Source organism: Camelus dromedarius, chromosome 5, assembly GCF_036321535.1.
Source record: "Camelus dromedarius isolate mCamDro1 chromosome 5, mCamDro1.pat, whole genome shotgun sequence".
Lineage (NCBI taxonomy): Eukaryota > Metazoa > Chordata > Mammalia > Artiodactyla > Camelidae > Camelus > Camelus dromedarius.
The window spans coordinates 30,978,713-31,005,996 of NC_087440.1; the positions used below are offsets into that span (position 1 = coordinate 30,978,713).

Below are 27,284 nucleotides of genomic sequence, written 5' to 3' on the forward strand. Positions count from 1 at the left end.
GATCATCAGTTCTGTCATCTGTAAAATGGGGCTGATAACAGAATTAACACTTACTTTTCATTGTCATATGGATTAATTAACGTATACGAAGCCTCTGCTTCAATGCCCAGCACTTAGTACACCTCAGTAAATATTACCTATCATCATCATCATCACCATCATTATTAATTCCTGTTGGTTTAACTAGACACAGAAAGGGCAGTATGTGTCTCACAAACCAGAGTTTCCCTCTCTTCTAGTCACTAATTCAACACGAATTATGAGAAATGTTCAAAGCTCACTCCCTAGCCCAAGGCAGGGTCCACTCTGTTTTATTTTGTCGTTGTTTCTTTCTCCAGTGCAAGTGTCTGTGTGTCCTGGCATATCTAAGATAAGAAAGATTCCCGCAAGAAATCACAGTACTTGTGTGGACCACGAAGGACGCAGGAGGTTTAGTGATCTGGGAGTTTCCACATCTGAAGAAGGAAACACTACTAAAAAGCACAGGTTCCCAAGGCCAGAAAGGAGGATGTGCCAGCCCTGGTGCACACCGGCAGCCTCAGCCCTCACATATGTCATGTGGTCCTTCCAGGGCAGAGCAGCAGACTAAAGGAGAAGCTGAGTACAGGGCTGAGGGCCCAGGGAGGGCTGGCTGGGAGCAGTTTCTTTCTCCTCTAGGGACAGAGCCCTGTAGCGCGGGGGCATTTCTGGGAAGATGGACAAACTTCATGATGTGCTGTCCCAGGGTTAAGAAGAATTGTGAGACTGTCTCTTGGAAAGTGGAAAAGGAAAAATTCATCAAAACCCTGCCCATTACCAGGCAGGGAGCAAATTGTTCCCTAATAGCTCATTGATTGAACCTACAACCCCAGTAATTCAGTAAAGGAATGTTCTTTGCCATCAGTTATCTTAAAATAACTACCATGGGGTTGTCTGATAATACCCGTACAATTAAAATGTCTTATATAAATCAATAATAAAAATATTAATATCCCTGGAGGAAAAATGAACAATTTACAAAAAGAAATACCAATGGCCAGTCAATTTATAAAGAGGAATACAAATTCTTAAGCAATCAAAGAAACATAAAAAATAACAATGTGATTCATTTTTCTACTATTAAAATGGTGAAAGTCTCAGACACACACACACACACACACACACTCACATGATCTTGGAATTCCTTTTTATTCCTTCTCTGTTTTTCCAAGGACTTCTCCAAGCCCCTTCCTAAAGGGCACCACTAGTCTTTTGTTTGTTTGTTTGTTTGTTTGGATTTATTTTTTGAAGGAGGGTGTAATTAGGTTTATTTATTTATTTTTAATGGCAGCGCTGGGGATTGAACCCCAGGACCTTGTACATGCTAGGCGTGCGCTCCACCACTGAGCTATCCCCTCCCCCTAGCCTTTTTTTTAAATGAGCACATCTGTGTACCAATAAAACTTTATTTACAAAAACATGTGTTGGGCTGGATTTGGCCCAAGGGCCATAGTTTGCTGACCCCTGCTACATATAAGTATGTAGTGATATCATTGAGCTCTTACTATTATGTGTCATGCTAAGCACTTAAACATCATTTAACCTTCACAACAACCCTAGTTACATTTTATTTTTACCCTCACTTTACAGATGAGAAAACTGAAGCACAGAGAGTTTAAGGAAATTGATTGCCCAAGGTCTGACGCCCAGTAAGAGCTTGAGACAGAATTTGAACCCAGCCAGGCTGGCTCCAGAGTCCAAACTCAAATGATACCACAGGTCTTGAGCCACTCATTATGCAACCAGAAATAAAGACTGAAAATATTCAACCCTCAAGTCCAGCCACATCTTGTCTAAGTGCAAGCTTATGTACTTGAAGAGCAAAGAAACTGGACAGCATGATGCCAGGGCTGAGGAAGAAAGGGAGGGGAGAAAAGAAGCAATCAAGAAAGCCCGAACAATGTTGAGAGTACAAAATTCCACATTGCAGGAAGGATGACTTCAAAGAAATTGCACCATCACCATTGACCAAATCTTCAGGTCCAGGTGAAAAAGGGATAAATATACCACTGGCATTAACTTCTCTTAGGAACGGGAGCCAAAATACAACTTGCTTCAACACCATTCTCAACAGAAAGTTTTGAGATGTGAAATATAACAGAAGCAATCAAACAATAGACAGTTTTGAGAAGCTATTGTTTCTGTACTATAATGTTACATTTTTAAAATATGAATGCTAAGACCTTTCAAAATACCATGAAAATAATCATTAAATTTTGGATACAATTTCTGATTTATTCTGGGATTATCGAAGTTAATTCTATTTTGTCGACATTCAGATTCAGCTTCAGCTTTGGCCAAATATTGACCTTAACACCTCAACATTGGGCACTTAATCAAATTGTGTTTCCAATTATTTTAAAGAAATAATTTATGTATGCATACATTCATTCATAAAAACTTGAAGAAGTGGAAACAGCTATCTAAAATGCTGCCCTGGTTGTGACGTCTAAGTTCTAGAGGGAGTTACTCTCCCTTGGAACAGTGTGTCCTAGAGACAGCAGACTGATTAGCAAGTGGCAACTCCCTTTTGCACAAAAGGACCAGCTTACATCCAATGTGTCCCATAAGAATGAGGACAGTAGTGAGGACACAGGGCAGATGTTGAGATGCAGAGGACAATTTTTTAATCTGTTCATTAACTTGTCACATGGGGGAGCTGTTTGCCAACATAGTCATAATTTATGCATGTGTTTTGAGCACAACTGTGACCCCTTTGTATCTTCACTTCCACAGTGGTGCCTCCCTCCAGCAGACCAGAGACACTAGCAATGAACTCCCCCTTGGGCTCTCTAATTCTGATTTTCGTGTTTGGTAAGTACATTTTACTTAAATTTATCTTTTATTATTTCAGAAGAGTGAAAACTTTCTCCAAAAGATGCAACTCGGGTCAAACCCAAGAAATAAGCATTTTTTTCTCCTCCAGGAGGAACCAGTAGCAATTCAGTCCAACAGACAAGCCAAGTCACCGTCTCGGAAGGGACATCGGTGACCATGAACTGCACGTACACATCCGCGGGGTACCCTACTCTTTTCTGGTATGTCCAGTATCCCAACAAAGCGCTGCGGTTTCTTCAGGAAGAGACCATGAAAAACAGCAAAAACTTCGGAGCCAGGAATATTAAAGACAAAAGCTCCCCTATCACGATATACCCCGCCCAGATAGCAGACTCAGCCGTGTACTACTGCCTTCTGAGACTCACAGTGCCAAGGGCACGGGGGCAGCTGTACAAAAACCTCAGCGATCCAGGTGCGGGGCGCAGTGAGACTGGGAACCGCACATTCAGGAGGCTTGATCTCTCTCACGTTCTGCTGAGATGTTGCTAAAAGTCAGGAAAAAGCAACAACAGCTATAATTGCCTCTAATTCCAGGGGTGCGAGCGTTCTTTGACTGAAAATGGAGAGAGGGCTCAGATAATGAGCCTGCGCTCCACTCAGTCAGCTGCTCCCTGCCCGTGAGGTGTCCTTGCTTGATGTGCAGGAATTAGATGCTAGTGACTTGCACGCCAGTCCTGGCTCTCCTGCTTATCAGTTATGCCAACTTGGCCATGTTAGTCGGTGTCTCAGAGATTTAGTTGTTTTCATCCGTAGAGTAGAAATAAAAATAATCATGCACTAGACAATGGGGATGAAGTGAGAAAAGATAGGTGAAAAGGAACAGATCAGATCTTGAAGCATCATGGAACTGAATGAACAAGTCCCACCATAGCAGCTCCTAGAATTCCAGTCCCAGGTATCTACCCAAAATACATAAAACTTGTACATGACGTTCATAATACTCAACAAGTGAATACAACCCAAATGGATAAATAAAATGTATTATATCCATTCAATGAAATATTATTCAACCATAAAAAAGAATGAAGTACTGATGTATCACAACGTGGATGAACCTTGAGACATTATGCTGTGTGAAAGAAGCCAGACACTAGGTGCCCAGATTGCGTGTTTTATTTATATAAAATTCCCAGAATAGGAAAATCCACAGTGTCAGAAAACACATGAGTGGTTGCCAGAGGCTTGGAAAGGGAGGAATGGGGAGTGATTGCTTAATAACATGGGGTTTCTTTGGGGGATAATAAAATGTTCTGGAGCTGGATCGTGCTGACACCAGCACAATATTGTGAATGAGCTGAAGGCGACTGAACTGTATACTTTAAAATGATTAAATGGTGAATCTTTTGTAAATTTTACTTCAATAAAAAGAAAAGACCACCAAAAAATTTAAATATGATTGTAGGTTATGAAATGAAAAACTCTAAAACAAATTAAAACTTTACTATTTCATTGTAATGTGGTTCAGGAAGAACATTAAAGATGGAGTCATCGAGTGAAATCCACAGCAGTGCAGGGAAGGTGTGAGATGCACTTAGAAGAGTTCTAACTAAAAATTATAAAATTTTTTCACTCAGTTTCTAACTAAAAATTATAAGAATATGGACCATCTGACACATAGACAAAGAGGAATAATAAAGATAGCATGGGCCTTGAAGGAAAGGATTAAAAAGTGAAAATCCATTAAGAGTGAAAAAAAAAACTTAAAAAAATATAAAGTACAAAATAAAGGGCATCTTAGCACAGTTTAGAGAAAAGAGGAGGGAGGGGCAGGGGAGAAGATTGATTCACATATTAAGGAAAATAGAATAATGTTGACAGATAGAGAAAAGTCAAAGTGTCAACTTCTGGTTTCATTCTCTATTCTGTACCACGCAGAATAATTTTCAAACTGGAAAAGAAAAAAGGAAGAAGTGGAAAACTATGTTAAGGGATATTAAGAGAGGTCTTAGATACTTTCAATATAATCAAGCCGTCTAAACCATGTAAATTAATTTCCAAAATACAAAAAGAATTTGCAGGCATGATTTGAGAGGCATTGGGTAAAATTTTGGGGAATGAAGGGAATCCCAAATCCATAAATACAGAAGAAATGAACTGATACCCAGCAAAGTTTAAGAGCATATTATTAACAGATAAGACGTGTGCTCTTAGAAAATAACGCCGTGATTAGCATGAGCTGGAACGAGTTCTCTGAAGATGTTTTTTTAAGCGAGGCTGCTAAATTCAAGGCACTTTTGTAGATTTAAATCATCTCAAATGTTTGCAAAACATTCAACTGTTTTGTTTTTCACTATATTATTAGGAAAATAATAAAATAATAATACCATGTAATAATACCACGTTGAGTGATATATTTATCACAGGCCCTGTTATATTATTAATAGTAATAATAGTCAAGTGCTCAGTATGTCTGAAGGACTGTTCTAAGTGCATCTAATACATTCATTTATTTATTCTCTACTCCAGACCCATGAAGTAGGTACAATTATTAGCCCCAAGGAAACTGAGGCACAGAGAAATTAACTCCCTTGCCTAAGAACATGGTCATTAAGAGGAGAGTTGGCTGATAAGCAGAGATAGCTTCGCCCAAAGCCTGAATTCTTAACCACTGTACTCTGTTAACTCCCAGTGTTATCTGTAATTCTCACCACAAAACCACAGTTTGGTATTGTCATCCCCATTTTACAGGAAACTGAGGACTGGAGTTTTGTGGTAACTTCTCAAAACCCAATCGAGTAAGTGGCAGAGCTAAGACTCAAACGTTAAGTCTACTTGGCTCCAAACCATATTCGCTTTTCACTCTGCCCTTCTCTATGCTGCTCCAGCCCGTGGATCTCAACTGAAAGAATGACCTCATGTAATGATTCCATGCAGCGAACTGTCACTCTGGTTGTCTTACCTGAATTTAGCCTTTGTCCTGATCCATTCACAGTCATCTTAGGGGAATTCATGTAACGTACACAAATGTGCAAACTGCACAATGCTGAGATAGGTATCTAATACTTTAGGACATATTAGAAGGGCTGAAACAGCCACAGTAAAATTTCACGGAGATAACTACATATTTCTGCATGTATTTTTATGAAAATCAACTGTGATACAGTGAACAAGGGGCCCTGGATTTACAGTAGTTTTTTCGTAAACATGATCTGGTTGTATAACCCTCTCAAACTAGCTCGAGGAAAAGGAGAGTGTCTGAAAGGATACAGGCGTATCTTATAAAATATTTGCAAAAAAATACCACTGAGTCTCACAGGAAGAAGAAAACCATCAATTGGCTATTCTTCCTAAACCTGCTTCTCTCCGAATGTATCATCAGTTCTCCTCTTGGGAGACTGGATTCCACTGTAAGCTTGTTAGTTTCTACTCCACAGTAACCTGAGTTAAAACCTACCCAGCTTTCATTTGCCAAGAGATGGCTCTGGTTGGAACCCCACAGGGTTTTATAGCTCTAGTGACAAATATTGTCTAACTACTCATTTTGTACCCCTATTCCAAATTGATAAGCCCAGTATTTTCCCAGATCCAATAAGCTACAGTCAGAGTATCTGACCTACATAACACGTGGCTGTGTGTTGCCACTAGGTGGCAATGTGGGCATTTTATTTAAAAGACAGTAACCGGTTCACCGTGCAGGTAGCACTACATACAGATAGCGTAAATGTGTGCATTTGTGCTGCCTCTGATGGGCTGGGAATCCCACTTGATTTCTAAAGCAAACGTGGGGAACTTATAATAATAATAGACTCCTTTGACCAACTAACATATATTCCAAATCCTACAGCAGAGACCTGCAGAAAGATGGGGAAGCCCCAGCAAGTTTTATTGATTGTTCTGTGGCTTCAGTTAAGCTGTAAGTTGGGGAGTTTCTGGATATGGAACGGGAAGACTAAATGGATTTTTTTCCCAAAATTCTGAGGAGAGGAGATAAGGGACTTCAAGTGACTAATCCAGAGTGCCCTTTAGGAAATGTGGAAAGGGAAGAAATTTGTAGAAATGCTGCACTAATGGTGACATTCTGTATTTGACACTGTCTTTGAGAACAGGGATAAGTGGCGAAAATGAGGTGGAGCAGAGTCCCCCGTACCTGAGTGCCCAGGAGGGAGACTTTGTCACTGTCAACTGCAGCTACTCGGTAGTTATGACCACCTTACAGTGGTTGCAACAGAAGCCTGGCGGAGGCATCGAATCCTTGTTTATACTGAGCCTAGAGATGAAGAAGGAAGGAAGGGTAAGCGCCACAATAAACAGAAAGGAACGTCACGGCTCCCTGCACATCACAGCCGCTCAGCCCAGAGACTCTGCCGTCTACATCTGTGCTGTGGCCACACGGTGCTCCTCGGGCGTCTGGAGCCCGCACCCAAACCCTAGGGCTGACAGCCATCATTTCTTCTCATTCTTGTCTTTCCAGACACTTCTGTCCCTCTAATCGAACAGATGATGCAAGTCTTTTAGGTTTTTTGTGTGTAGGATTTCCCCCTCTTTAGAGTTTGGGATTTGCAGATACTAACTACTATATCTAAAATAGATAAACAGCAAAGTCCTACTGCATAGCACAGGGAACTATATTCAATATTTTGTAATCGTCTATGATGGGAAAAAATATGAAAGGGAATGTGTATATGTGCAACTGAATCACTATGCTGTACACCAGAACTAACACAACATTGTGAATCAACTATAGTTCAATAAAAAACACTTCCCCCTATAGACCATCTCTCATTTTTAAAGCACCATCACCAAGTATGTTAACCAGAACAATACATGGTCTATTACATGGAAAGTAGACTCTGGAGCTAAATTTCCAGGGTATAAAAATACTCGTTTCACCTCTTACTAACTGGATGATCTTGGCCAAGTTACTCCTTCTATGTGCCTCAGTTTTTACTCAGCTATGAGGGGGAAAAAAGGAGACAGCGTTAATCATAGCACTGAACTCCTATTTGTGGGATTACATGTGTTACCACATGTAATATGCTTTAAATAGTCCCCAGATAGTATTATAAACATGGTAACTATTATTAGCATTAGGTTTAGATGTACCATGGGTTTGCTAGTACTTACTGCGGATTAATACCTGAAATCTTTGGAGAAATGAACGGGATGTAAGTAACAAGCACCCAATAATTTTAGCTCCCAAATTTGCCTTTCTCTTTCTGGCTGACTTCACTTAATATTTTATTCTCTAAACCCATTCGTGTTTCTGCAAATGGCATTATTTCATTCTTTTTATGGCTGAGTAATATTCCATTGTATATATGTACCACACCTGCTTTGCCCAAGAATGATTTCTCGATATGTGACCTAAGCAACTGGCTACATCCTGATGTAACTTTCCAATATAGGTAAGATTGGAACAGCCTTGAAGAGAAATCAAGATTTGTGTTTTAGCTCTGCTGAGTTTATGATACCCATTAGAAACCAAAGTAAACATGTCACTGAGAAAATTAGATAAATGGTTTGGAGCTTAATGGAGAGGTCAGGGATAGAGTTCAAACTTCAGGTGTCATTGACAGGTAGATGGTATTTAAAGCCAGAAGCATGTGAGATTGGTGAAAAGAGGAGAAACTGGGTTGTACTTGGGTTCGAGGACGATATGAAGAAGGGGAGCAGAAAAGGGAATGAGCTCAACCAAAAGGACTAAGCAGAAGTGGCCACAAAGCAGAGGAAACCCAGAAAAGCCCAGAGAGGGGACTGTATAATGGAGAGCAGGGACTGGTCCACTGGGAGACTGAGTGATATGATAGCAGAGGTGACCAATGGATTTGCAGCAAGAGGGTTCTAGGACATTGGACAAGAACAGTTTCAGTGAGTGTATGGGAATGGAAGATGAACTGAAATTGGTTAAGGAGCTAATGGGAAGTAGAAAAATAGAAAAAGAAAAAATAGTTTATTTGAGAATTTTTGTTGGGAAAGGAAGCAGAGAGATAGAACAATAGCTGAGAAACGGGCACAATTCGTTATTCTGTTGGTTGGTTTGTTTTTAAAACAGTAGACACCAGGGGACATTTTCAGAAGAGAAAACTATTTTAAGGGACTACTTTATTGTTACTATTGATAGAATTTCGTATCTAATTTATACAACTACAGGTATTCAGGGATTAAATCACTAAATAAATGCAAATGTTTCAGTTGCAGAAAAGTGACCTCTGGAGGGTTGCCTAACATTCTTACCTACAATTTAAATGTATTTTTCTACATCAGCCCTGAGGTTTGAGTAACTCAGGTATAAAATTTTTTAGTTGAATTTGCATACGTCCTGGTTACCTACCTTATTAAGACAGTACCTGAGTCTCTTGTAGGGTAACAAACGTATGAAAAACTAAATGATGACCTTGGGAAGACTACTATTGTGTCAGCCAAAGTGAAGTTCTGAGGAGAAAGGAGAAATTGTCAATCATTTTCCGATAAATCTCATGAAATTTCTCTCTTTTTCTAAATAAATTCAAGGTGGCGCTTCAGTATTATATTTACCCTCCTTGAAGTCACTGTCGTTGGAAGGAAAGATCTGTAAAGGAGACGTGAACCAAGTAATCGCTGGCCCCCAGCGTCTGGCACGCGGGTGAGACAAGAACCCCAGAGCCCCAGACTCTACCAGCAGTACAGCCCCACGGAACCACCCCAAAAGGGGCACCACCCATATCAGATTCTGTGTGATGGCAACTTCTAGAATTTTGCAACACAAAAGCCAAGTCGGCCAGACATGGTTTACCCTAAGAATATAGCCCACAATCCTAAAAAAAAGACCCTTACCATCCATAGCACTGGGGTGTGCTCACCAATTATAGCCTGTGTTTTCCTTCCCACTAACTCCTGTCCAGGATTGGATTCACTACTGTTAAATCAGCTCATTTTTTTTAAGTATTATTTCAAAACAGGGCTTTATTATGACTTGAAGTGTGTTTGTGTATGTGTGTGTGAGAGTCAATAAAATCTCATGACAAATTCTCACTCTGTTCTGATTTTTTTTTAGAAAGGTTCAGATCAGAAAACAGATTTTATGAATGAAGTATCTTTGTTTCGTCCCTCTCCTAGAAGTCACAGTGTTTCGTAGAGAGAGATCTGGATATCAGAGGATCTAAAATTTCACTTATAAGATTGTCTTGTCATTATGAAGTTTAGAAATATTGCTGATTGGAAGATACAGAATGGAGAGCATGACTCTTCAATTTGTCTGTTACTCATGAGTCAGAGACTTCATACGTTACACGTACACCCTGACAGTAAGGTCTGCAACATGGAGAAAAATTCTGGATGATCCCTAACAACCTTTTGCAGCCTGAGAGATTGCTTCTATTTGGCCTCAAGTATTGTTAAACACTTGAAAATAAATCAATTAAGGATGAGACCAAGAATTCTGCGGCCACCGTAACTTGGAATGAAACTCAAAGCTCAATTATACAAGCAGTGTTTTTCATTTAGGCAAGAAAGATCACGCAGTTGGTTAAAACATATAGATGGCATGGTTCCCTTAAAAAAAAAGAACAGTCACTTGCTCAAGATCTAAAGTCAGGAGACAGGTAAAAACAAATGAACAAGTGTTGAAACTCCATTTATTTAGACTACACTTCAGATAAATGGGTCCTGTCAGGTAGCAAATAAAAGCATCTCCCAAAGAGGTTTAGGATATTGGAAAAAAGTCACAGGACACTATTTCGTACAGGCATCCTGGAGATCTCAGACATTTTCTGCCATTAGGGAGGGCAATATATATTTTCTTAGTGATAACTTCCTTCCTGTGTGAAAACCTTATTAACCAAACTGATCTACCCCAGAGGGAGCACATGGATCAGTGAGGAAGGAAAGGACCTCACTGATCCACGGATCAGTGAGTCAGTCAAGGCCAGAAGGACCAGCAGGTAGACCCTCCCAGCCATCAGTCCTAAGAACTGTATGACTCGAGGTGTCCCTGGTTCTCCCTTGGTTGCTCTGAACTCAGTTGTGACAGTATGACAACTTTATGTTTCAAAGGATTGGAAGCTGGAGGACTTAGAGGTTAAAGCCCGCTGACTGTGGCTCCATCCACAGGTGCAGACTGGCCAATGGGAACAAGGCTGGATGCTCAGCTCCAAAGGTCTCCTGCCTCGCATCCCACTTGGAGAGACCGTACGGTTTCTAGGGGCCATGTTATCTTCTCGCTTCCAGGAACTGTTTTAGCTATTTATCTTATTCTGCCCTAGCACACGCATTGACACTCATTGACTCTCCACTTCCTTTTCAAACTCGCCCGGTCTTCCTGAGCCCTGAAACATGGCTCTCTTCTCCAATTAAAAGGGCACGACTCATCTTCTAAACCCCATTTCCACGCCAAGGACAGACACTCATCAGTCATTCAGCAGTCGTTTTCATTTCATTTGTTTTAATCTTCCACCATTTCAACTCTCGATAAAAATGTGTAAATCTCTTCAGTGAAGTCTTAAGGTCATGAATCTTACATGGATTTCTGCTGATGAAGAGGCAATTTTACAGCAAATTGTTCAGACTCAAGGTGATAGGGCACAGAGCTAGCTACGGGTTCCAAGAGGATGACTTTCAAAATAGGATCCCAATAACTTTTTCTCTCTCCTTTCTCTTTCTTCTTGTCTCCCTTTCCTTCTCCTCTTTGTCCTTGAGGCTCAACAGAGTTCCCCAAAAGCCTAACAACCTCTGCTACCCTCAGACATGATTCTATTTCCAAAGCCTTACATTACAACCCTTTCAGGTCAGTTCTAATTTCAAGCCCCCATTTCCTGATGAGGAACAATTCCATGAGGTACAAATGAACTTTTAGAACTCTTTCATTTCCTTGACAGTTGAAATGATAGAAAGCAGAAGCAGTAAGATTTAGCCAACCATGCCCTCGTGGAGAGAGAATCCTGGCTCAGGATGGAATTGAAGATGAAGACGAAGCTGTCACTTTGTGGGTTTTTTTTTTTTTTTTTTCTGGGTCAAAAGTGGTTCTTAGCTCCAAGCTGTAGGAAAATAAGTAAGAGCTAGGACCCATGATTTGGGGCCCAATAGGAATAACTACTTTGGAAGGGGGAAAAGACCACAAGTGTCAAGCAGCTTATGTCAGCTGCCTCTTGTGCATCAGTTCACAGCCCATCGGTCCCACTTTTTATGTAGTCACTCTTGTGACAATCAGGTTTCTGCAGGCTTCTTCCAGCTTGATGCACGTGGAACCTGTCAGTGCCTCACCTCAGCAGGCCGGACAGGTGCATCTCATGTTCTGAACTGGGGCCTCTCTGACACCAAGGTGTGGGACACCTGGGGAACATGCTGGGCACTCTTATCACACAGCCCAGAAGCGCAGGGGAATGAGCACCCTTGGGACCACGTTTGAGCAATGGGGGAAGAACAATGAGTAAGTGGTTTCACCTTTACCAACTCCTACCCCCCACAGATGAGAAAGTCTGAGACGCATTCCTTATGACTCCTCAGAAAGTCCCAGCAGGTCTGTGTAGCTTCCCAGTGACAACTGACTACAGGCTCCCTATTGGTGACACGTGTTCCTAGTTTCCTGTTATTTAGTCCTGGACACACCTAAGTCACCTGACTGAAAGGAAGTGGAGTGCTGAGGCCAGAGCGTCAGAGTGGAATACAGAGAGACAGAGGGAAGACACGGGAGATGCTGAACCCCACAGAGAGGGAAAGCAGAACAGCTATTCTTGTGAGAAATATCTGTCTAAGGATCCATTGGCCCTTTCTGAAAGTCAAAACATTTTTCCAATAAACCCACAAGTAAAAATAAAAGCACAAACGTGAATAAAAGTTTCCTCACAGAGAAATGCAAATCAGTACAATGAGGTATCACCTGACACCAGTTGGATGGCCATCATTAAAAAGTCCAGAAACTTTAAAAGCTGGAGAAGGTGTGGAGAAAAGGGAACCCTCCTACACTGTTGGTAGGAATGTAACTTGGTGCAGTTATTATGGAAAACAGTATGGAGATTCCTTAGAAAACTAAAAATAGACTTACCCTATGATCCAGAATCCCATTCCTGGGCATATATCCAGAGGGAACTCTAATTCAAAAAGATACATGAACTCCAATGTTTACAGAGGCACTATTTTTAATAGCCAAGACATGGAAGCAAACTAAACGTCCATCAACAGATGACTGAATAAAGAAGTTGTGAGATAGATAGCTAGAATGGAGTATTACTCAGCCATAAAAAAGAATGAAATACTGCCATTTACAGCCATGGATGGACCTAGAGATTATCATATTAAGTGAAGTAAGTCAGAGAAGGACAATATCACATAACACCATTTATATGTGGAATCTAAAATATGACACAAATGAACTTATTTACAAAACAGAAAATGACTCACAGACATAGAAAACAAACTTATGGTTACCAAAGGGGAAGAGGGAGGGATAAATTAGGAGTTTGGGATTAACATATACACACTACTATATATAAAACTGATAAACAACAAGGACCTACTATATAGCACAGGGAACTAGAGTCAATAGCTTATAATAACCTGTACTGAAAAATATGAAAAAGAACATGTATGTATATATATGTATACATACATGTGTATATATTTATATACATATACATATTCCTTAATCCTTTCATTAATAATTTCACACATTTCATTTTTTCTGACTCTTGTCACTAATGCATTTTGGCCATATTCAAACAAAAAAAATCACTTCATGTAAATATTAAGGAAACAACTCTGTCTGATTGAGATAAATAGTAAAGACAGAAAAATAAATGTCACCCATTTAAGGCATTGGCAAACAGTTGCTAGTAAACTTAGTTTTTTTTTCCAGTATCAATAATACAATGTGCTTTAAAAACTAGTTTTTATTTCTCACCCTTGAATTCATTTACACATGACGTCAAGTTAAGATAAATTCAAAGCATGCTGATGTTTGTTGTAAGAAAGTGCGCTTTGTATGATGTAAAGCTCTTATGCCTAAATTAACCTTGAACCTCAGGTTTATTGTTTTTAATGATTTAGCTTATTGCACTATCTATTGTGACATCATTAAATTGTTAAATAGTTTCCATATTTCCTCTCATTCTTTGTTTTCTTAGATTGAAGATTTCTAATTCTTTGGAATCTTCCTGTTATCCCTATAATCATCTCGGTTGTTATATCTCTCTGGGCATTCGTTTTTTACTTTAAAGAACAACCGTCATTAATGGCTTCTAGAAAGGATTCAAACATGATCTCCACACTGTCAGTTCCACATGCTGTGAATCCTGCCTTCCAAGGTAGAAATTTATTTAAACAGCTCTAGCTCCCCGGCTCCTTTGCAGCCAGGGTGCGGACCTGAGTCTTTAGTTGGGACATGAGCCACGTGAAGCGTGGTCTAGGCAGGGACATCCCTTTTCTTGTCGGGGGGCAGTAGAGGCTGTCTGGTTCTGGGGTTGGTAGCAATAGCATCTTCCTCATTGTTCCAGGAGCAGTGACTTCCTGGGTGGGCCAGTTTGGCTGCATATTCTGTGGCTGGTGGTGACACTGGGGGCAGCGTCCTGTCCAGGACATTCAGCATCACCATCATGCCATCTTGTGACTGGGACAGGGACGGAGACCTCCTATACCCATACAACTATCTGGTCATCGCTCTTAGAAGGCAGGCCCAGTGTCTGCTTCTCCAGCCTGCCTAATGGCCTAATGATTCTGGGAGTTATCTGATATCCCTTCCAAAACCCCTATTTGCTTAGACTAAATAAAGCTGATTACTCATTCTTTCTTGTCATGTATCACACAGACATTTCACAGCCTTTACTCTGAAGCCCACCAGGGGTTTTAATTCCAATATACTTTAAGCTCGGTCTTAGAGCTGCTTAATCTTTTCAGAGCACATTTGGCTCATCTTAACATGGAACATTTGTGATGTTTTACAATGATTTCCGGTTCCTTTGCCTGGCAAATCCGCGACAATGAAAAAGAACAAAGCCAATGTTGATGACTGACCCAAGACATAAGGAATGAAAACACAGTGGGTCTCATAAGCCAGATTCCAAAAGTAGAACCTCCTGAAAGATTTTCAAAAAGCTTTCAATTGCCACGGATATGGGAATGAGATAAACTGAAAACTTGCCAAAGGCTTTTCCTCTTGCAGTGTTTTCACAACTTCACAAAATAGCTTCGCCAGATTTCTTTCTGACCACAGAGCAAGTTAGGATCTGAGATACAAAGGGCCTTTGAATTTCAAATTCAGTTAAAGACCATTTTCCTCCTTGGGTGGGAGTGGGGAGGCAGTACAAAGACTAAATTTAGCACTTACATCAATGCCATTCTTACCAGCTCATATGAAATCAGAGTTTCCAGTCACTTGGCTAATCTTTACCCATTCTTTAAATTTTGAATTAAATGTCACTTCCTCAATGAGCACTTTCCTGCCCCCTTAATCTAAATTTGTTTTATTGTTTCAAAGAACCCTGTAATATTTTTGAAACAGCAAAACAGGTTTTGTTTTGTAGGCCTTCTCACGATTTCTATGTATTTCTTTGTGATTATCTGTATAATAAATTTCTGCCTTTCCCATTAACCTCTAAGCTTCACTGAATATTCTGTGTTCAGCATAGTGCCTGGCACCAAATTAAAAAAAAAAAAAATGTGACAAATAGTTGATAAATGAGTGAATCTGCACCATCAGGCATCTATCTTACTCTGTACTGGACCGTCCCTTAGTCTGGATGCTCCCAGTGACACAGCTATTAACTCAAACATTGATGGAAGAGGGTTGTAAGCACATGAAGCAGTAGTTCTGAGAGTCAGGCTGTTGCTCAATATAAGTGAAGACAAAAAATAAAGACTTTAATGAGAATTCACTCTAAGGTAGGTGTTACCGGAGAAAACTGCAGACAGGATGTTTGTACGCAGAGTGGACTCAGAAGCAATGTTAGGCTGATCATCTCCAAACTCGAACCAGGCTGAGGTGAGGGACTGGAGTCAGCCAGACCCTGAGGGACAACAGGAAATTTTTGGATTATTCAATTTGGATAATTGAAATAATATTGGATTATTACTGAGATTTGCTTACTCATCTACTAATTACTCTTCTCCTAATAAGGAACTTAGCCTTGCCCAGATAGGCAAGGTCCCAGCTCCTGGAGGATCATGTGTCTAAATTCTTAGAATTTCCTGAATCATAGAAGTGTTTTTTTAATAAATAGGGAGCCCCTTGGATCATACCTGACAGTCTCTACCAGCAAGATAACTCAGCATCGGGCTGGCCTCACCCAATAGTCTTAGGGTAGAGGGTTGGCCATTCCAGAAAGAACAACCGTAACAGTTGTGATAAGGGCTGAGTTACATGGAATCAACCAACCCTGAGACTTAGTTCAACCATGTGGGCAATCAATCAATCATTCTACATAATGAAGCCCCAGTAAAAAGTCTGGACACCAAAGCTTAGGTGAGCTTCCTGGGTCGACGATACTCTGACAACACACATCAACGTTGAGCATGTAACCCGTCCCTGAGGACAATGGGAGCTTCGAGTTTGGAATCCTCCCAGACTGTCCTACGCATCTCCTACCTTGGCTGGTTTTACTGTATTCTTTTCCTATAATAGAAATAACCATGTGTATAACAGGTTTCAAAGAATTTTGTGAGTCTTTCTAGTGAATTATGAAACCTAAGGGTGGTTTCGGGAAACCCTTAAACTTGAAGTTGTCAGAAGTAAGGATAGTGCTGTGTGGAGTCTTCCCTTTGACTTTGTAGATGGTTCTTAACTCCTTGCAAATAGGGTCAGAAGTTTTGTGCAGACCTGGCAGTCTGGAGCGCTATGCCCTTAACCTCGCAGTTTGACTAATTCTGCATAGTTACATTTTGTATTGAGCAATTCCGTATGGATAAAATAAGTTTTATCTGCATGATGCCTAACCAACTAATCAGTTATATCAAGAGAGTGAAAGAAAAAAGTTAAAAATAGATAGCATGGGCAAAACAATTGGAAAGGGGATTAAATGTCTAAATTTTGATGACCGCATGTATTGTTCGGAAACCAGGTATATGTGAGACAATCACTTTTAAATGTTTTCAACATAGGGGCTGGCGACACGTGATCATAATGAGTGTCGAGTGCTTACTATTGAACAGTTTCTGTTCTGAGTGTTCTACACATATCAACTCATTTAGTTCTCATAACAACTCCAGCTATTAGCACAGTTTATAGAAACTGAGGCACAAGGAGGTTAAATAATTTACCCTAGGTCACACACTCCGAACCGTCTGATTCCATAGTTCATGCCCTTAACCAGTGCCCCACGTGGCGTCTCGGAAGGTAATCGCGTATTTTCTCTGATCTTACAGAAAGGCGTTAGTAAACTGGTTATCTTAATCCCCAATCCTAATCGTCTTTGTGACAAAGAAACATTTTTACATGAGCAGATGTGTATTTTATTTCTGATAATCCCCTTTCACACTGCGATCCTCCTCACATTAGGCAGGAAGTCCTGGCGTCTTGTGTTGGAGGAGGGAGGGCACAATGAACACAAAAGAAAAATGAATAAATACGTTCTTTGCTTTCAAGCTTCAAAATAAAATTTGGAAACTTCCTCTGGAAACAAACAGAATGAAAGAACATTTTCTTTTTGAGTTTGGGCTATGACTCTTGAGTTTAAAAAAAAAAAGCCATGCTTTAAAAAGATCTCTGAGAATATAGGTTGATATAAAGACCAGTTCTGCAACCCTAGGTCTAATACACATTTCTAGGTCTGTGGGAATTCCGAGGGGTGATGGAGACAAAAGCGAGAAAGTTAAGACATTGATGAAGATCTCTGTGCTCTACCTTCGTACTCCCTTTCACCTGTGGGGTGGGAGGGTCCATATGGAGCCCAAAAGAGGTTTGTAGGAAGCTGAGAATAGGAGACTTACCTAACTCCTGTCAGAAAGCCTGGATGACAATATCCTTGTAAGTTTCCACCAGGGCAGAGATAGCTGTGCAGTGGTGACACTGGGCCCAGAGAGCCCAAGACAGCCCCATTCTGCCAAATTGACATTGGAGTAGATGAATTGCCACATGCACATAAAAAGCATGGAAATTAACTGAGAAAGTCTTAGCAAATCTGGAGGAGCTCCAATTTTATGATAAAAAGAACACAGAACATGCACATCAACAGAAACCTACAGAGACTCAGACACCTGGACACATAGAAATAAAAATGCCACATACCAGACCCAAAACACTGCATCCCAGCAGGTGCCAGCATGTGCCAGGTGCCCCCAGCCAACCCCAGGACAGCACTAAGCCTTCTAGCATGCAGACATCATCCCAAGGAGGGAGAGGGGGGAAATCTGAACTGGTGCAGAAAATCCTGAATTGATTTTAAAAATTACGATTTAACTTAAAAAAAAAAAAACTATATTTGCTTAAAGTAAGTTTTCTGATACCAGGCAAAATGACTACTGTAGTTAAAAAAATAAGTTGTTATAGAAAATAAAGCTGTTGTGGTTTGTACATCTGAGTAAATTGCAAAATGTTTACCTGCTCCGTCTCTAGTCACCAGACCAGCTATATTCAATGTCTTTTCTGCTCCTACAAAAATGACGAATGACTTTCACACGTGTTACATACCCCCTCGGGCCAAGCAAGGGTTGCGCACTGTTTCTAAGACCCGGAAACCAAAATAACACAATTGAAAACCACTCACCTGGATACTTACTAAAAGAAATAGCCTGGGTTGTTATGGAATTTGGTGTAACACTGAGCTATGGGAATTTGTTACCAGAGGCACCAGAGGAACACATATTCCCTGTTAGGAGACCCTGCTGACAGTATATAAGGTTGAAGGCAGGGACTGGCAAATAGTAGTTTCAAATAGGCACATAAACAAACATTGAGAAATAGTAAACATAAAATAATTCATCTGGGCACTTTTATACGCAGTGTGTATAAGATTTAAAATAACATTCCCAAGTTAAACTGAAAACATTACTATGTAAAAGTCACAACTAAGCCAAATGAAAGAGTAAATACCAGCCTTGCAAATTGGCCTCCCTTAAGGGCACTCAAAGCACAGGATTGCATGCTGTTCTCTAAAGAAATGTCCTCCTCAAAATCAATCTTCTCTGTTTTGACAGCAAACACATTGATTGGCATATGTTTCGGAATTTCTGAACAATTGACATTCAAGGCCTAACAAACATTCATTCTCCACCTTCTCAGAAACCTCATAGGAGCCACTGTGGCCAATAAAAAACATCATAAATCTAAGCCCCGAAGTGCATCACTTCAAAAGGAGAACGGACAGCCTCACTCCCCACATTGTTTGCGTACATCTGTGTCGGTTCTCTCACTGAATTGGCCTCGCCAGCAGGAGGCCATCAATCAGCAGGCGTCACCAGGCACAAGTGCAGGATGGCTTAATAGAAAAATGGAGTCTTTTTTATTCCCTATTGTCGCCTACTAACATGTAAGTTGCTTGTGGATCTCATCACCCTGAGTTATGTTTTTGTGAAGGGCTGAAAAGACCCAGCCTGCACATATTCTTGAGGTTTTGAAATAATGGCTCAGTGAACAGATGTATACTTTCTCCCAGCAGCAATTTGTGGAAATGAATTTTTATGAGCCCCGTACATCCATGATTCGGCCCTGATTAAAAGTCAAGTTCAAACTAAATACCATTATCTTTTTTGAAAGAAATCTTAGGAAGTTATTGACACAAGGATTTTTGAGACTGAAAAACACAGGGTTAACAATAAGCCTTTGCAATGCTTAACAAGCATTCTATAAATTCAACCCTCATTCCAAGTATACAGTTTTTGAAAATGGTGATTTTTGAAATGGATGTGTAATAATATAACTATGAAATAAAATTGTACTTTGTTTATAAAGTTTATTAAAGAACCTCGATTTAAAATAAATGTTAAAAAAAAATAAACCTTTGTTTGGTGAAACAATTAACAGGACAGGACAGAGACTAAAAGCCCAGGCTCCAGGTATAGACAGCCTACATGCAGATCCTTCAGATTTTAGCTCTGTGACCTTGAATAAATTACTTCATTTCTCCACTCTCAGTCTTCTTGAAAAATTGGGAAAATAAATAATAGGTACTTCATAGAGATACCAGTGCCTGGCACATAATAAATGTTCAATTAACGCTAGTTATTAGCTGCATATAGGTAGTTAAGAGAAACAGTTAATGTACAGTTACATGCCAGTGACTATAAAAATAAGCGAAATCCATGCTTTGTATCTTATAATAAAGTTTTCTGCTTACCTCTGTTAACTAAAAAGAGCAAGGAGTTTTCTTATAACACTGAAAATATTATCCTAATGGTTCCAAGAACCTTTAACTAGGAATGTTTGTCACAGAAACGTCACTCATTGGCTGTTGTTGGAGAACACTGATTATTGTCCCTGTAAGCTGTGTTTCCCATGGGGGGCTGTTCTGACTCACCAACCTTGTGATTAGTAAACAGCTCAATGTAGCATTGCTGATTGAGGTCTAATTTATTCAGTCAATATGAAAGGACTGTACAGAATCTCCTTAACTTGGGAACTTAGCTAAAGGCATTCTTTGTTGTAAAAATGAATTTAAAAAAATAAGGTGATCCTAACAGATTTACTTTAAAACACAACGCAATATCTCTGTTTAAATGATAACAAAATCTTCTGTCTGACAGCATTCACCTTACCTTCAGATTTATTCAGGGTTTCTGCAGCTTCAAAAGCACTTGAAAATCCATAATGTTGGGGGGGAGGAAATGTATTTCTTCATTTTCTTTTCAAAAGTCTTTCATATTTATCATGTCTTCAACAAGGAACCCTTACAATAATTCACTGAGAGTATAGTAACCGTATAAACAGCTCACACTGGCCTTATCCCATTTCTAACCAGACACTGAGTTGTTTTTCAGAGACAACAGAACAAAATGGGTCACACAGCTGAGAAATGTGCAGAAGAGAATATTTTGACCTCAAATAATACCCAGGACAAAAGTTTCACCCCCAAACCTCCCCCGCCTTCAGCAGAACCGAAGGACGGGACATGGGACGCAGGAGAGACTGACTTTTCCTTTAAGCCACCTCTGTATTATACGATGGTAACAGCCAGTGTCAACAATGTTTGTAATTTAGAGATATAGCTTTTTAAGAAAAGCTATCATGGCAATGCCTAAGCAATGAGGTATATTCAATTTCTTATAATGAGCTGTAATGGAGAAGAATCTGAAAATGTATCTATGTATATGTATAACTGAATTGCTTTGCTATACACATGAGACTAATATTTTAAATCGACTATACTTCAATAAAAATAAGAACTTTTTTAAAAGAAGGAAGGAATGCTTTGGAGGACCTGCAGGCTTCTGATTGAGGACACAAGGTCCAGTGGTGGAAAAACACATGTACTTTGGATTCTGAGCTTTGCTACCACGGGGAGGTGGGGAAAGAGAATAAGATGGAGAGAAAGAGACAGAGTTTATGTGCTTGTCCCATTAATTCTATTCCTATGAATTCAATTCACAGGAAATAACCATAAATGTAGAAAAATAATTATATAGAAGTACAGTATTTCATTGTAACACTTTTTATTATGTCAAAAATTGGGGGAAATATAAATGTCTACCAGCAGGAGAATGGCTGAGCAAATCATGGCAATTTCTATACAAATGCAGCCATTAAAACCATACTGATGACCTGGAAATACTCTTGCTGTTAAGGGGGGAAAATTCATAAATAAAACTGAATATAGCACATTGTTACAATTTTGTAAAAGTACATATATAAAGCTAATACCCTAAGCTGTTAACAAAGCTTATCTCTGCATACTTGATTTAAAAGGTGATCTTTATTTTCTTCTTCATTTTTGCTCTCTGTTTTCCCGTTTTATGTAATGAATATGCATTCCTTTGAAATTAGAATTGAAGACATACTATAAATATTTTTAAGGACTCCTGGGAGAGGGAGAAGAGGCACAGAGCAGAGAAGTCAGTGAGAGGTACAAGAAAACCCACGCATCCTTACCTCCCAGTGATGCTGAATTAAAAACTGTCAAATAGGAGATGTTTTATCAGGGGTAGGAGACAACATAGATGATAGTGGAGAATATTTATACACATTGCCTGAAATAATCCAGCAGGCAGAAATTGACTATGCAGAAGGCAGAACCTAGCACTGTGAAGTCCTTGAGTTGGGAGAGGTAACGGGGTCCAGTATGTGACTTTAACATAAGCAGTTGGCTTATGTTAACATAAGGGTCCAGTTGGCTTTAACATAAGCAGGGAGGATTCATCCATTAAACAGAAAGAAAGGCAGAGAGACCAGCTTCAGAGGCGGATTTGGAGTGAGAGGAGGAAGAAGTTGCACTCTGACTGCTCCTGTCTTCTTAGTGAAATGAGAAGGAGGATTACTAGTTAAGCATGAAGAGGGAAGAAAGGAGGTGTGAAATAGTCTAGTGCTGCCTGGTTTTTCTCTTTCTCACCTCCATCTGCAATGCAATGAAAAAATCCCATATTCAAGGAACATTTTCTAAACACTATGAATGCTTATCTATCCTATTATATTATATATACATTATATCCTAATGTAGATGTAGATATAGAACAAGGGTTCCTGGCCATACTGAGCTTACATTTGGTTAATAAAATAAAACAAAAATGAGATGATCAGGAAATAATTCAGCCAACAGGAAAATGGTTTTCAATCAAGAGAATTACTGAATAAAACAGGTGCACGATTTACGATAGCAATGATAGAACCCCAAGGCCGTGGATGTGTTTACATTCTCTAGAGTTACCCTTCTGAGAGCCTTCACGGCCTGAAACAAGAAGAGTTTATGTAGGTAAAGAATTCAGTTAGGGTTCAGGCTCAGAGCCAGGATGCTGAAGTTAAATGGAGGACAGTGGAATGAGGCCCGGGTTAGAAACAGAGAGCCAGGTAACACTCCAAGGGCCCCATCTGGGAAGAGCCCTGTTGGAAAGAAGCAGGTGGCTCAACCTCACAGTTAAGTCCAGGGGCCCACAGATGACCCCCAACCCCTCTCACCTTTATTTCCTCTGTCTGGTACCTTCTCTCTCTAAGAGGCATTCTTCGGCCCTTCTTTCTCCCACCAAATACACACACACACACACACTGTTTATCTGAATCATCCAGCAGGTCCTAACTCAGGTATCACTTCTCTAGGATGAATTTTCTGGGGGGATTCTCTCACGTACCTCTATCTGCCACACCAGATCTAAGCTGTGTGAGGTCAGTGACCACGTTTCTCTTATTTACAGCATTACCAAACCAAACTTGGGTCCAGTTGCCCGATACACAGTAAAGTCAATCTACTGACACCAGGTTGTGGTGAAGGAAGGAAAGTACAGTGTTTGTCACTGGGCAACAAGCAAGGAGAACGAGCAGCAAGTGCTCAAAAGGCCAGGACTCCCCAGAGGCTTTCCAAAAGGTTGTAAAGACCCAGAGAGAGGGTCACAGAGTGTAAGATTAGCTCATGCACAATTCTTCTGATTGCTCAGTGCTGAGGTAACAGGGTGATGTTTTGGGAATCTTAAGCAGCAGCCTTCTGGTTCCAGCCAGTCTAGGGTCTACAAGCTTGTGGTCAGCCCGCAGTTTACTCCTTCTACCTTACTCTCCTGTGTAATTAGAATGATTATTCAACAAATGGACGCTATTCAGTGAACTTCCAAGAAGAGGCTAAATTAACCAACCTCATCAGCTCACAATTACAATCAGGGATCGGTATCATTGTGCTCTCAGAGCATAGAGAACAGACTGATGGCAAAAAAAAAAAAAAAAGAGAGAGAGAAAATAAACCCCATCACATCAACAACCAATAACCCAGGAGCCAGCAAAAAACAAAACAAAACAAAACACCCCAGGCTGCAGAAGCTGAGAGACATTCACACACACACACACTCAGGAAGACACTAGGAAACAAGAATTGTAAGTGATCCTCTGGGGGTCTGGGGAGGAAACTACTGATTTTTTTTTGGAAAAACATTCCCTCCCCTTGGGCTCAGGGAACAGAGAAATGGTATCCAGGCCTCCTTCTCAGAAGCATTCTCCTCCCTGAATCTAGTGTTTGAGGTGATTGAGCAGTAGAGAAAAACAGCATTTACTCAAAATAAAGCAAATAATTTTTAAAATAGCTTGCTGTCTGAGCTTTGTTGCCCTGTGGATCTCAAGACACCAAGCAAGTTCCCCCAGCCCTACACACTGGCCACATATCTCAGGTGGAACTTTTCTGACTTCATCCCCTCTCCTCCCCCATCAGGCAGTGAAGAGGGCCGGCCAGGACCACAGTCAAGACAACGCTCCCACAGCTGGTTTTCGTGCAGACCTCCAGGCCCCTCACATGTGCACCTTGGGCTCTGTCCACCTACTCTGCCCCACCCTGCCCAGTGTGGCCAGACCAGCCTTCCCAACTGCCTGTCTTTTCAGAACCTTCCCAGGATGCTTCTTGAGACGACGCTTCCCCTGAAAACGCAGTGTGCTTGGCCACGTCACACTCTTGCTCAGGCCATTCCACTTGCCTCAGAGATTCCCTACTCCCCATTTTTTAGTACTGAAATCCTACCCCCAGTTCACACCTGTCTGCAGCGAGCTCCCTCACCCTCGCCAACTCTAAAGCCTTATAGCAATCATGTTGCTTTTATTTGTGGGTAGGTCGCAGGCACTGTTAGATGCCGAGGAAAAAATACACCCAACAACGTACTCTCTAACGGGAAAGACAGAATAAACAGATAGGTAAACACTGTATATGCAAATTAGGATGGGTGCTATGAAAGCAGTAAACAGGAGGCTGAGAGAGAGAGACTGAAGGGTGCAATTTACATAGGGTGATCAGGAAATGCTCCCCCCTCCTCTGGGGGAAGTGATTGAGGGTCAGCGAGAAGTCAGAATTGTTACACTAATGAACATTCTACTGCTTGGAAACAAGGAGTTTCCACCCAACAGGGGCCTATAAACACACTGATCACATGGCCCAGAAAAGGTGACCCCGCACACCTTGCTGATGCTACTGCGCAGGGACTGTAATTTGGATTTTCAAAAACAAAAGAAACTGAACATAATGAGCTAAACATCAAATCACACAGTTTTAAGAGAGGATAAGTGTAAACAACAAAAGTAGGAGGAAGAAAATGGTAAGAATAAGGGGTAAAATTAATGAAATAGGGACAAAGAAGCAATGGAAGGGATCAATTTTAAATGGTTCTTTGAAAAGAATTAGAAAATGGACAGGTCTCTGATATGATCTGTCAAGGAAATAAAGACACAAAAATACTGCACGAAAGAAGATTATAACTACTGTAAAAATTTAAATAATTACAAGAAAATGCAAGGCATTAATTCATACAAATAAATTTGAAAGCTTGGACAAAATGTAAAACTTTCTACAAATTATGATCTAGCAAAACTGACAAGAAAATTAGAAAATTTGAATTTACTTGTAAATTAAAGAAATTTAAAACTCTATATATACACATTGTTTTACAGGCAAGTTACATCAAACCCAAGACCAATAATTTCCATATTATACGAACTGTACCTGAGGGTTGAGAATAATAAAAACAGGAAGCTAGTCAATGCATTTTTTTGAGACCAAGAAAACCACAATGGCAAAAATAAACAAGAATAGATGACAAACAAAAATTATAGACCAATATTACTTATAAAAAATAATGACAGAAATTGACACAACATTGTAAGCTGACTATACTTCAATGAAAAAAAGCAATGACAGCTCCTAAAAATATTATCAATCTAGCATTGAATATTTTAGAATGATACAAATACATCCAGAAGTATGAGGAAGGCTTAATATTTGTTCAACATATCACCTACATATATTAACTATAAAATTCTCTCAGTAAATGCAGAAAAGTAATTTGGTCAAGTTTAATATGTATTTATAATTAATGTCTTGGCTATAAAATCTCTCAGCAAACTGGGAAGTAAAGGGAACTTCCTTAAAATGACAAAAAGAATCTTTTAATTTGTTTTTAAAACAAGGTGTTAAAAGTGTTCCATTAAAAACTTGGGGGAAAAAATTTCCAATATTGTTCTTTCTATTCTACATTACACTAAAAGTCTTAAATAGTTAGTAAAACAATAAAAAAAAACATTAAGACTAGAAAGGAAAAAACACAATTATCTTTAATCATAGATGGCTGATTCTATTGTGTGGGGAGGAAATGTACAAAATGAGCCCAGAATATCTTGTCATCTGAGAAAACATGACAGAAGCCACGTCAAAAGACTCAGGAGCCAAACTGAAAAGATTTTCACTGGCTAAGGGTGGGGCAAGTCTTGAATCAATAAGAAAATGAATCTAGTGGATTGCAACACACCAAGTATGCTTAAATTCATGGGTTCATGAAAGAACCCATTTCCTTTTGGGGATTTGTCCTGGTTTACCTGGGATTTGCCTGAGACTATCCTGGTTTTAGCACTGAAAGCCTCCTGTCCTGGGATCCCCCTCCATCTCAGGCAAACAGAGATGGGTGGTCACCCTGCAGGGAAACCAACTCACTATCCTGATAAAGGATAAATAAATGAAAAGAATCATACACTTGACCTCAGAGAATAATTGAAAAATTGACAAGGAAAAATTATCTTTCTAGAAATAGTATATAGATATAATATATAGAAATATAAAAATATAGAAATAATAAAGACATATAGAAATATTATAAAGTTAATAAGTGAAGTAGAAATGATAGAATATCATCATTTTGCAGACCAACTCCCAACCAAACAATAGATCTAATCACTGCTTGTCAACCATCACTAACAACACTCACACACACAAACACACAGAGACAACCTGACATTAAGTGTCTTCCGAGCAAAGTACACAACGCCGTGATGTCAGGATTTGCTTTAAATTTATCAGGATTGGGGGAGGTCTGCAGACACATAGGGTGGTGGGGGTGCAGATTAGTAAAACTGGCCGTGAGTGGATAATTGCAGAAGCTGGATAATGGGTTTATGTTTTTTTTTATCATCCTATTCTCTCTTCTTTCGTAGATGTTTGAATTCTCCATAATAAAAAACTTCAAAAGAACCCGGTTAACACACAAATACATCGTCAGAAATACAGAGACTTATATCTACAATGTTCACTAAATTTTAAATAGGCAAAATAAATATGATAAAACAAAATACAATAATGCCAAACAATGATGTTTAAATTAAGGTACACTTACACAACAGAGCAGTACAAAGTGGTAAAAATCACATTTTCACATACAATTGAATGCCATGATGGCATATGCATAAACATAATGTTAAACAAAAGAAGATTTTCCATATGACCCCAATTCCTTTAAAGTATGCACATTTGCATTAAAAATACTGAAAGAAATACAACAAAACGTTAACAGTACTTTTCTCTGGGTGATGAGACTATTGTTGGATTTTATGGTCTCCTTTACACTTGATACTTTTTGGTTATGTCTACATTGAACAAGTTGTCTTCATAATAAAAAAAATACACCACATGTTACATATTTATTAAAGAAAA

At 39.7% G+C, this 27,284-nt stretch overlaps 2 gene segments (V, D, J or C); both read left to right on the forward strand.

Annotated features, from left to right (window-relative positions):
• The window catches only part of LOC105096961 (T-cell receptor alpha chain constant-like), a 356,030-nt gene that overhangs the window by 111,533 nt on the left and 217,213 nt on the right, over positions 1-27,284 (forward strand).
• On the forward strand, positions 6,519-7,285 carry LOC135321358 (T cell receptor alpha variable 41-like). The segment is given in 2 exon segments: positions 6,519-6,709; positions 6,903-7,285. Coding segments are annotated over 2 exon segments (435 nt in total).